Source organism: Mustela lutreola, chromosome 3, assembly GCF_030435805.1.
Source record: "Mustela lutreola isolate mMusLut2 chromosome 3, mMusLut2.pri, whole genome shotgun sequence".
Lineage (NCBI taxonomy): Eukaryota > Metazoa > Chordata > Mammalia > Carnivora > Mustelidae > Mustela > Mustela lutreola.
The window spans coordinates 135,087,428-135,100,059 of NC_081292.1; the positions used below are offsets into that span (position 1 = coordinate 135,087,428).

At 36.0% G+C, this 12,632-nt stretch overlaps 2 protein-coding genes across 3 annotated transcripts in view; one reads left to right on the top strand and one right to left on the bottom strand.

The window, feature by feature from the left end:
* Window positions 1-460: 460 nt before the first annotated feature.
* The window catches only part of UBE2E3 (ubiquitin conjugating enzyme E2 E3), an 89,210-nt gene continuing 77,038 nt past the window's right edge, over window positions 461-12,632 (bottom strand). For both annotated transcript variants that reach the window (XM_059166870.1, XM_059166871.1), the window contains exons 4-6: window positions 7,567-7,699; window positions 2,290-2,437; window positions 461-1,099 (exon numbers count right to left, since the gene is read on the bottom strand). In XM_059166870.1, the coding sequence (XP_059022853.1) occupies window positions 1,002-1,099; window positions 2,290-2,437; window positions 7,567-7,699 (379 nt within the window). In that variant the 3' untranslated portion in view covers window positions 461-1,001. The remainder of the gene's footprint in view (window positions 1,100-2,289; window positions 2,438-7,566; window positions 7,700-12,632) is intronic.
* LOC131827026 (large ribosomal subunit protein mL48-like) lies at window positions 2,951-3,854 on the top strand. Its single transcript, XM_059166869.1, has one exon. The coding sequence runs from the start codon at window positions 3,006-3,008 to the stop codon at window positions 3,648-3,650; it is 645 nt and encodes a 214-aa protein (XP_059022852.1). The 5' UTR covers window positions 2,951-3,005; the 3' UTR covers window positions 3,651-3,854.

Consider the following 12,632-nt stretch of genomic DNA (forward strand, 5'->3'; position numbering starts at 1 on the left):
CACCATGAAAATTCAAGACCAGGATTAGTAGCAAAGTAAAAAATGTACCAACGACACAGAAATATTATCAGATTAAAGTTATCTGACAACACTGTCCAATGGTGGATGGAAATCACCACTTGGGAAACAAAATGTTCCATAAGTTAATACCAGATTCCTGAGTGAGTCACAATTTACATTATCTTTTGCTTAACTATCATGGAAGTAGAGCATTGTGTGTTTTGAGATCAATGATTTAAAATCCAGTTTTACATATTTAAGCTCATTATATGCTCTCATTAGTAAGTACTTCAAGGAAAAAAAACTACACATTTAACAAGATTTCAAATGTTTTCACTTTAACAATTCCTTTATTTGTACTGGTCCTTAGTAGTCAATCTTCATATCCGCATTTTTGTTTCATCAACAATCATCTCAGACACACCTAACAAGATTGACTTAAAATATTACGACAGGAAACTATGCCTTCAGGAGCATGTTTATTGTGTTTGAGATGATACATCAGGTGCTCTCTGAGCTACAAAGGGTAAAAGGAAATCCTCTCATTACAAACTGACAAAGGTAAAAGGTAAAACATTTTTCACAACAGCATGAACCACATACTCAGAAATAGATCTGGGTTTAATACAAATGACATAATTCCTAGTCATCTACGGCTACTTTTATAACTTCATACAGATAATGAATTAGGCTAAAATGCACTATAATATTTGGTAGACTTCAGGACCAGTATCCTTAGTACATCACAAAATACATTTTGATATCCCAAAGAAGCAAGACTTGCAAGTAGGCGTTTTAAACATAACTAATCTACAGCTACAAAGTTCTACTCTTGATAGCATTTACCTTTTTTGGGAGTCTCCCAGTCTCCAAAGGATAAAAGCAGAGAGTAGAATCAGTATAACATATACACAGAAGTCCGTATTGTAAAGGCTATAAAGATTTGCAGCACAGTGGGAAGGGGCCCTCTGCTCCTTCACACCGCATACAAATTCTGTGAATTATGTGGCGTATCTCTTGGTCCACTGTCTGGCTATCCTGTCATGTTCTGCTCTGTTGGTCAAATACTGAGTGGCTATGCTTCCAACCAGAGGATCCGCTGGAAAAATAGAAAGAACAGTAAGAGATATTACACAGTGTCTTATTACAGTTTTAATACTCTATTAAATTAAAACACTAATTTTTCAGCAGCATCTTTTTATATAATGGCTAAATTTTCAAGATTAAAATGCTTTAAATAACACAAGCATCTGTATATTTTAATATTCAAATTAGAAAAGCCCTTTTAACTAAAAAATACATGCTGACTTAATAAACTTGATTTTTTAAATACTACTACTCTGCATTTTATTCAGCAATGGAAGTGTGGCTGGTGATTATATTTCTACCTTCTTCTGGATGTTTAAAAATGTGATTTTTATATAAAATGCAAATCTTACAATATAGTTTATAGCATTTCTATCTAGATAGTATGCACATTCACAAGCATTTAAAATATTATTAAGCATATGTACTTTCCTTCAGTGCCTTGCTCTTTCCCTATCAGTTCACTTAGAGCTGCCTCACCCTTTTTAATTCTCTTGGGCATAGGTAAAACTGCTGGGCTTACAATAAAAGTAAAAGCCTTTGGTGATTAGTTCAATATGTAGAAAAAGTAATTCAACTTTTTAAAAAATGACCACTTAGTAAGATAACATATGTAAAATCCCAGACTTAAACATCACTCTTTCAAGTCAACTACACATGTTAATATGTGGTAATTAAGCATTTCTTGAAAATGTTAGAACTATTTTATTAATGACTTTATCTGAGTTAATACAATCATAATCTAGTTCAACACATCAACTATCACTTTAATATCCACTATTACTACTTATAAAACCTAACTATAATCCAAGTAAGAAGGGAGAACAAGAAGCCATACATTAATTACTAAGTAAGCAGTTGCTTTAGAGCACACGACAGCATGGAAGGAGCTAGAAAAGGAGGCACTGGTGCCAGTCACGGCTTTCTTCACATCAAACAGGGTTTGTACCACTACATAATTTAGAAAATAGTCCATCAACGACAGAAAGAAAGTAATTATAGGTAGCATGCCATTAATAAAATAAACAAAGTTACTGTGAAACTTTTGGTCTATTCTAAATGAAATGGCTTTGATAATTTCCTTGCAAAATGATTTATGCTTATCTTTCCACCAACAGCATTTACTTCCTCAAATCCATAGTTAAGGCAAGAACACAATGGTTTCTGTAGCTCCACTGCGTGTGTTAATAAAGGTTTGCTTACCAGGGTTGCAATCTGTCAAAAGAGAACAAATCGACAGCAAAACCTTTGAAATAGTCAAAGCAGGACTCCAGTTGTCTTTAAGGATGTCCAGACAGATGACTCCCTGACTGTTGATGTTGCAGTGATAGATTCTGGTGCGGAAAGTAACCTAAGGGCAATTCCATTAAAAACAAAGAAAAGGAAGGCTTTATTACCAACTAAAACTCTCATCAGCAAAAGTAAAGTATAGAGTATACATCATAGACGCTAAATAGAAAATAATTTACTGAAGAGCTAATAAATATCAGATTTAACTAATATCAAAAGTAAATGATTTTAGGGGCGCCTGGGTGGCTCAGTTGGCTAAGCGACTGCCTTCAGCTCAGGTCATGATCCTGGAGTCCCCAGCTCAAGTCACCCATCATCAGGCTCCCTGCTCAGCAGGGAGTCTGCTTCTCCTGCTGACCTCTCTCCTCTCATGCTCTCTCTCTCTCATTCTCTCTGTCTCACTCTCAAAGAAATAAATAAAATCTTAAAAAAAAAAAAAAAAGTAAAAGATTTTATTTGGGACGCCTGGGTTAAGCATCCAACTCGATCTCAGCTCACGTCTTAATCTCAGGGTAGTGAGTTCAAGCCCCACACTGAGCGTGGAGCCTAGTTTAAAAAGAAAAAATAGGCCCGGGGATCGCTGCAGGTTGGGCAGGGTTTCAGCTTACAGTTAGCGACCGCAACAGCAGATGATGAACGGAGCTCTGGGAAAGATGCTGTGTCTGAGGAACGATATCATTTTTAAGCAAGCCTTTTCTCTCTTAAGGGTCAGAACTTCAGGAGAAAATCCCATCAGTTCTGCAGGTGGCATTCTGCTGAGTACCAGTCGGCACTACAAGACAAGGCCTATCCATGGCATTGGAAGATACAAGCACCTAGTGAAACCAAAGGAACCCAAGAAGAAGAGGGCAAAAGTGGAAGTGAGACCCATTAATTTGGGGGCAGATTATGAATATGGGGTTTTAAACATTCACCTGACTGCATACAACATGGCTGTGGTGGAGAGTTATGCCCAATATGCTCACAACCTCTGTAACCATCTATCCATTAAAGTTGAGAAAAGTTACTCTATGCCCACCAAAACCATGGAGGTGTTGCGGCTACAGGACCAAGGCAGCAAAATGCTCCCGGACTCAGTTCTCACCACCCATGAGCGAGTGGTTCAGATCAGCGGTTTGAGTGCTACATTTGCAGAGATTTTCTTGGAAATAATCCAAAGCAATCTTCCCGAAGGAGTGAGATTATCATCAGTGAAGGAGCACACTGAAGAAGACTTCAAGGGAAGGTTCAAAACTCAGCCAGAGCTGGAAGAACTATTGGCCAAGTTGAACTAGCTCACTGCAAACTCTCATGTCAGGACTCGTGATATTGAGTGGTCAAAGTTAAGCAGAAGACCCTGACTTTTAGCTATCATAACTACCCGTCCCCATTAGCCAGGAATGCCTCCTCTCTGATAAGGAGGAGTGCTTGCCAACTCTCACCACTTTCCTTTGGGCCAACCTAAGACATTCTCCATCTAATAAAAATCTACAGCTGAAAATAAATAAATAAATAAATAAATAAAATGAAAAAATAAAAAGAAAAAATGAAAAAGGAAATGGTTTTATTCAGTTCAATTGAGATTTTTTTACCCAGCAGATTAGGTACCATATCAGTTTTACACTGATATGGTAAGCAGCTGATTTGGTTGGTTTACTATAAACAAGTAACACAAAATAATTTTGTGTATGTATGACCATATATATATATACCATATACACATGCACACATGTGCACGCACAGCTCTGTTTTAGCGTCAAAGGTAAGAAGGAACTCAGGAAGAAATTATTTTACCATAAAACAAAAGTTACATTCGTTTCTTAGTAGAAAACATCAGTATCAACTCAGCTAATGTCCTGTCACGTATCAGAAAACATTGGACAAGGATTTAGAGGATGGTTGATGAAATCACCAGTCTATTTTTTAGCCTTTTGTTTCTGCAACTGGTTCAGTGCCTTGTTAGACTAAGACAGTAAAATGAAATAAAAGCAAGGTCGTAAGGTAATGAATAAAGGAAACTATTTATCTCTCAGATATATGAAAAAGGGGGTAAATTGTAGGAACAAATACTGGCAAGTTTCAAAACAGTCACAAGGGGTGCCTGGGTGGCTCAGTGGGTTAAAGCCTCTGCCTTCAGCTCAGGTCATGGTCCCAGGATTGTGGGATTGGGCCCTGCATCAGGCTCTCTGCTCAGCGGGGAGGCTGCTTCCTCCTCTCTCTCAGCCTGCCTCTCTGCCTGCCTGTGATCTCTGTCAGACAAATAAATAAAACCTTTAAAAAAAAAAAAAGTCACAAATACTAATGGGGTGGCTAATTCTTAATTTAGAGTAGCTGAGAAAAAAGAAATAAACAGCTCCTGAGCTCTTGGAACTATCAATGTACTATATGATCTCCCTGGTAGAGTCTAGAAAGAAAATATTAAAAGCCCTCTAAAGGGCGTCTAGGTGGCTCAGTTGGTGAGGTAACTGCCTTAGGCTCAGGTCATGATCCTGGAGTCCTTGAACTGAGTCCTGCATCAGCCTCCCAGTTCCACGGGGAGTCTGCTTCTCCCTCTGACCTTCTCCCCTCTCATGCTCTCTCACTCTCAAATAAATAAATAAAATCTTTTAAAAAAATAAATAAAATTAAAAGCCCTAAAAAGTATATTTCTGATAAGGATGTATAATTAAAAACAAAAAAGAAACCAGTGGTCTAGCAATGGAGAAAAAGGGAAGAATCTGTACCTCCAGAACCTCTGTGTAACAGAGTGGACATGTTACCTTTATAGCTCTTAAAATAAGGCTTGTTGAAGTGAGACCAGCTAAAAATATACAATACATACCAACATTTCAAAGACACAGTACCAAAAAGAGAATGAAACTCTGACATTAATAATATTTTTTCATTGATTTTATGTTCAAAAGGCAATATTTTGGATATACTGGATGTTGTTAAAATTAATTTCACTGCTTTTTTCTACCCTTTATAATGTAGCTCATAGAAAATTTAAAATTACACATGTAGCTTGCATTAGATTTCTGTCAGATGCTTCTGCTCTAGAATATGTCTAGTCAGATGCTTCTGCTCTAGAATAACACGTTTAGATCACCAAGAGCTGACTACTCAACAGACATGCGTGATTTATAAACACAATTAATAATATGAATCCTTTTGGGGCACCTGGGTGGCTCAGCAGGTTAAGCATGTGTCTTTGGCTCTGGTTATGATCCCAGGGTTCTGGGATCAGGTACTGAGTTGGGCTCCCTGCTCAGTAGGGAGTGGCTTCTCCTCCTTCCCCTGCTCACTCTTGGCACGTGCATGCGTGTGCGCTTTCTCTCTCAAATAAATTTTACAAAATCTTAAAAAAATACTTCGAATCCATTCAACTATTAATAGTTGGTGAACGGAAGAGAATTAAATTTTTATTATTCCTCAAGAAGTTCAACACTTTACCTGAACTTCAAGAATAAGCAGAATTGTATAGAAATAATTGCATCTAACACCAAAATAACAGCAGCATTCTTTCCTTCTCACTTGTTCAACCACAGATCTGGATAGTGCTTCATAATACTGTGTCAGATATCTTAGGGAAGAGGAATGATTCATCATGGAAGGATTAGAAAATTAAAATACAAAAAAATTAAATGCTAAATTAAAACATAACCACTATATTAACCAAAACAACTAATAAATCATACATAGAATTACGGTTTGAAAGGTTTATGTTAGTCATTTTCTAATTAACATTAAAAGAGGCCAAGAAAAATAGGAAAGCCTTTTCTTTAACAAATATTCCCTCATAAAAATAATTTTGTAAAAAATAAATCTTGCAAACTTTTTTCTAATTTTGCTACCACATTAAAACCAATTTCAAGAAAAATGAGGCATCTAGAAATAAGTATCACTATTTATCAAAGACAGCTATGATTTTGTTTTCTGTAATACCGGAAACTTAACCAATGAATATAAATTGAGCAGTTAGTGATACACCAGCACTTAACATGCGTCATTCTGAATGTTAATACAATTTGTAGTATTATTCACACGAAGGCTTTGTTCCTTTTATTTGAACTAGCAAGATATACTCTACATACGTGAGCACATTCAATAAGACAATCATTTAAAAATCTTAAATTCTAATGGGATCACATAGTATAATACTCAAAAAATACTGATAACTCTAGTTCACAGCAAAATACCTTTAGGTGATAGGGAACCCTGATGTCTGTACTTTGAGGTAAATACCACTAGGTGGAACTGTTATCTTATTAGATAATGGGAGAAATAATCCCAGGTCTAAAAACAAACAAAAAACCTTAATTTTTACTCTCCAGGCACCCCAACCCAAGCATGCAAGTGAGCACAGGCATTGAATTGCCACGCAGGCATTAAATTGCTACATGTATTCTAAATAGTGTAGGGAACATAAGGAACTATGTTGAAAAGAAAAACATTTCATCATAGTTCAAGGCTTGATAACAACATACTTTTCCCCTGACATATCAGAAGTCTCTGTAACTAGACCATAATTCTGTTTAGGCTTAACATTGGCAGTTTTTACCTGTTGGCTTGACCACTTTATAATGAGAAGTGAGAGGAGGAAACCATCCAGGTAATTGTTATGTTTAAGACTTGAAAAATAATTGCCAGTCATTACAAGGTACAACTCAACCCTTCTGTTATCCATCTAGTTAATATTGCGAGCCAGCTGAGACATAAGCCACCCAGCCACCCTTATTCCCATTACTACATCGTATCTACAGAGGTCACAGAGTAAGCTGATTAAATAATAGTAGTCTCCCTCTTCTTTGCTGTTTTTCTAGTTTTTGCTGATCTGTAAAGATAAGATATAAGCATAAAATTCAAGTAATTTAATTCTTATTTCTGCAAGCTGTCCAACAGGTTTACTTTTTTTTTTTTAACCCCAATGTTTCTCAACAAAGTCCATAGGATATTTTCCCTTATAACATAAATTTAAAATGTACCTGCTTTACTGGTATGCAAAGTGGCATACTTTTATTTACAATTAACAAACCCTCTTCCTGCTGATTATAAAGTTATTTGTATAGGCAGTAATCAATTTATTTCAGTTTTAAAATTCTTGGTTACATGAGAGCTTCTGTATCAATTCATGAAAAATAATGAAATAAAAATGATTACATCAATACACATCTAACCTCTAGAATTTTGGAAAAGGATAAATATTAAAAAATGGACTTCTAAGGTTCTTACCTTTGGTGGCTTAAATGGATAATCAGATGAAAAAGTGATATCCAGAAAAAACACACCACCTTCATATACAGAACCTGGTGGACCAAGTATAGTTGATCTCCATTCATAAATGTTATCTCCTTTAGGCCCAGCACTATTTAAAAGAAATTAAAAATCAATGTGTATATCCATAAGTAATGAATGTTAACATCTAAAACCAATTAAGTATTAAAAGTAAATTAGCAATTGAGAACAATGAGATAAATGTAAGTCCCAGTGTGTGCATACATATATGTATAAATTATTTGCAAATATTTCAAATTTACAGAAAAACTGCGAGAACAAAGAACACAAGTATAATCTTACCCAGACTGTTCCTGTTAGCATTTGGACCCATCAACTCTTTCATTTTCTCCCTCCCTCCCCTGCTTTCTCTCTATGTACGTATATATATATACATGTGTACACACACACACACACCCACAGTGCTTTTTTTGAGCCATGTGAGAATAAGCTGAATGAATACATCTGGCCCCCTCCCCATAAATACTTAAGTGTGCACATTCCCTAAATTAACCTCCAATATAATCACAATATAGCTACTTCAGTAAATATATTAATAAAACTTTAACCTATAATCTGCAAAATAATGGCTCTTTAAAAATTTAATTTTCCTCCAGATACAGAATCTACTCTTGTGATCATCTTGTGATCATCTATGTTCTATGTCTTTTGTTTCCTTTAATATGGCACTTTTCCACCTTTGACTTTTATAACAAATATTAACATTTTGGAAGAAAACAGTCATCTTCCTCCCCATCACCTCCTTCTTCTTTTAATAGAATGCTCATCTTTTTTGAGTTATCTGGTTTCCTCATAATTAGATGCAGACAGTGCATTCCCGGCCAAATAGTATGTAAGTGATGTGTTCTCAAGCTACCATGGTATTCATTTACCTATCCCTAATTGGTGATGTTAATTTTTATCACCTAGATCAAGTGCTGTCTGATTTTCCTACTGCTTACTATTTTTTCCCTGCAACCAATAAATAACATTTGGATAGACACTTTAAGACCACGCAAACATTGTGCTCTTTATCAAAATTTCTCCCCTAGATTTAACATCCAAGCTATAAAATATAAACTATATATAGTAACAGTATATAAACTATACTGTGATGGTGATAAAATCATGGTTTTTCCAATTTCAGTATTTCTTCTACATTTATCAGCTAGCCCTTGATCCCTCTCATTTCCTATTTGTATGAATCTGTGTATTACTGGTGTGGTTTTCATGGATTTTTTTTCCCCTGATGATTTATATAATTCATTACTATCTTTAACTGTTTTTGATGACAAATTTGGCCAGTGAGAGCCCCTTCCCAATCGCCCCTCTACTCCTGTGACAGGCTGCTGTGATGTTAGGAGTACTTCCTTACTTTCTGCCATAACTAGATGTCCCAGGATTCCAGTCTTGGAATCAGTCATTTCCTCAGAGAGCCCTGGTTCCATTTAGTCTCACACAGGGAATGTTAGAAACCAAAGTCTGCGTGCTAGATGCTATTAAGTCCCAGGTACATTACACTGTGCTTAACAATACATCATTTCACTTATAAAATTCAAAACAAGAGAAATAATTCAAAAATAATCTAACCTCACAATTATTTGCTGGTAAGGCACATCCACTGTTCCTTAAATTCTCTTCCAATTTACCCTCAGACTTCCTTTTTTCCCTAATCTTTGCCATCATGAATTATCTTGACTTTCTGAACTAACGTATAATACATATACAGCATTTTCTCTTTAAAAGTAACCACCAGTTTAGAAATTCACCTGCATGTTTAATTTAAAATAAGTGTAAACAGCATTGATAAATCACCCACATTAATCATAACAGGACTTTCAAGTATAGTTACAATAATTTGACTGTATCTTATTAATTCTGTAAAATAAGCTGAGAATTGTAAACATGATGGTAAGTGATACTATCAATAATCAAATGTGTGCTCTGAAAAAATAGTTCATACAGAAAGGATGTAGAAAACTTGATGGTATAATCAAAATGTTTACAGCGTGTTTTAAAGACCTATCTTTAAGGTACTTAAATAAAACCCTTACTATTTTGGAATATTTAGGGAAAAACATTTTTCAAAATAAATACTGTTTTATATGTTTCAAGTATACACAGAAACAAACTAATTACAATAATGGCTCACTGTTCTGTCATCATTTGAGAATCAGGTATATTCCCTAAGTGAATTTTTACTGTACTAAAAACATCAAACTGAGTCCTAATTTTGTAAACAAACAAAAAAGGTTTAACCTGATTCAAAAGCATTTTCCTTTCCAAGTTAATTTTTTCCCTTGGTGACTTAAGGTAATCATTATATGATTAAATTATAGTGTCAAAGACATCTATGGTGTGGCTGTCTTACTAAAATGATTCTAAACTACATGTGCCACCCAGTGGTGGTGGTAGTAGTAACAACAACATTAGTTAAGGTTTAGCCCATCTTTATTACATGCCAGGCATTGTTCAAAGCATCATAGTGTATAACTCATTTAATTCTCCTTAAAAATCCATGAAGTAGGTACTATTAGTACATTCCTATTTTTAGATGAGGAAACAAAGGTTCAGAGAGTTAAATAATTTTCCATGTGTCCCATGGCCAGAAAATGACTCAGACCGAACTTAGACAAAGTCTGTGAACTAGTCTGTATTGTCCTCAATGGTTTGCTATATTTCCTCTTATTAATGTCAGTGCTACTACACCTAATTTAATCTCCAAATTCTGCTGATACTTACTTGTGTAAGAATCCAAGGGGTGCTGTTATCCAAACAAAACAAAACAAAAACCCCAAAACAAACTTCCTCAGTAATATTAGTTCTCAGTAGAACTATGCTATGCTTCAGGGCATACATTCAAATTTAGTTGGGTTTTACTATATTTTAATGAATCATAGAATTTCAGACTGAAAAGAATCTGGTAGAAGCCAACCCCACCCCCATCCCTGCCCCTTATACTTGAAAAAGCCAACGCAGAGAAAGCAAATGATGAATCTTAAATCCCTTCTGCCAGCTGGCAGAACTGGGATTCCTAAACCAAATTCGTACTCGTTCTTGAAGTTTGCTTTCTTCTCACTTATGCTGTTTTGCCATAGGACAAAGGATATGTTTATTATAGCAGAATATTAAATGTGACTTTCCTTCTCGTCTTAGGGGAGACTGAGCAAGGCAGAAGCTTGTGGCAGTATGATTCTTTTACTGTTCCAAGAATACTAAGCCTAGAGTGAGTGACAGCTAAAATCCAGCCCTTGTTTTAAGCTGCTTTGTTTAGAGTAAGGAGCCCTTTTTCTTCCCACAAAGGTGCCATCTGCAAATCAAGACATTCTTGGTGGTGGGGAAAGGGGGTAAGATGTTGGATGCAGAAGTTGTTCCCAATCAAATTCAAGCAAAGGATTTTACAGGCTAGCATCTGATCTGCCACTGAGGCTTCACAGCTGAGTAGAAAATGAGTGATAAATGCTAACAATCTCAAGACATGTACTATTTATACCTTCTCACTGGTTCACCTTCTTTCTCTTTTACACAAGCAATGTAGCATGCTTGTGTAAAAGCATGTTCCACATGCCATCCTAGATCATTTGTTTTTCCCTCTCTGGTGAATCATGTTCAGAAAAATATCACAATACTATTTTCCCAACCTTTTTAAAAAAAAAATCAAACATCTATTACTCTATGCCTTCCAGGTCCCATCTCAGTGATCTCCTAGCAGGCTTTTACTCCCCTTCACTATACTGAAACAGCATTCATCAAAGGTCACCAATGACCTCACAGGAGACCCAATGCTTATTTCTCAATCTTCATCTTCTTTGGCCCAACAACATTAGACACAGTTGATCACTTTTTCCTCCTTGATATAACTTGTCTGTTTTGTTCCTAGAATAACATACTTGCTGGTTTTCCTCTTAACTTTTCTGGTCCTTCCTTCTCAACCACTAAGTACAGCTCCTTAACTCCCTAACCTAACAATACAGCCAGTCCTTGAGAACTCAGTGCTTGGACCTCTTCTCTGTTGTACTCACAACCCTTCTTTTGCTGACCTCATGACGTTTTATGGCTTCCAACAGCACCAGAAGGCTCTCAATTCCCAAATCTCCTATCTCCAGACCAGATTTTTTTATCCTGAGTTCTAGAGCTATACATCTAAATGCTTACTAAACAGTTTTTATTTTGAAATCTAATATTTCAAAACCTATTTATTTTGAAAAGTGCCTCATTTTTAACATGTCCCAAACTAAGTTCCTGGACTCCTCATATAATCTTCCCTGTTTCAGTTAATGCCAACTCCATTCTTCTAGTTCCTCAGAACAAACACAAAGACCTAGCTTTGATAACAATCTTCCCACATCCAGTATCTTGACAAATTCTGCTGATTTTATCTCCAAAATAAACTCAAAAATACTGCTTCTCCCTACTCCTACCATCTCGACCTTAATTAAAAACACTAGAATCCTCTCCTGGTTAGTTACAATAGCTCTCTGCTTCCACTTTTGGCCCTATTTCCACCGTGGTAGTCTATTTGCAAACGACAATTAGGCAAAGCAATAGTTAGTAAATCAGATCATATAAGTCTGGTCAAAACTTTCCAAAGGCTTATTACCCTATCCTGTGTTCAAGTCAAAGCCTTATGAGACTCACAATGCAATGTTGAGACCCAACAATCTGTTGCCACCACCACTACCATATCCTTCTTGTCTGCTCCTCTCTTCCTTGTTCAACTGGCTGTAGCAACCTGTTTCTCCAACACACAGTGTACATTTCCACTGCAGGGCTTCTGCAGGGATAAAGCTCTGCCTGGAATGTTTTTCTTCGCGATTGTAACATGGTTTGGGTTCATCACCTTCTGCAGGTCTTGACAAAAAAGTCACCTTTTCAGTGAGGCCTTTCTTGGACACTCTATCTAAAAATGTCACACATGAGCTCCACACATTTTATGTATTCCTTTCAATGTTTTTCTCCATATTACTTATCACTCTCTAACATATTATATAGTTCACCCATTTATCTTACTTATCATCTGTCTG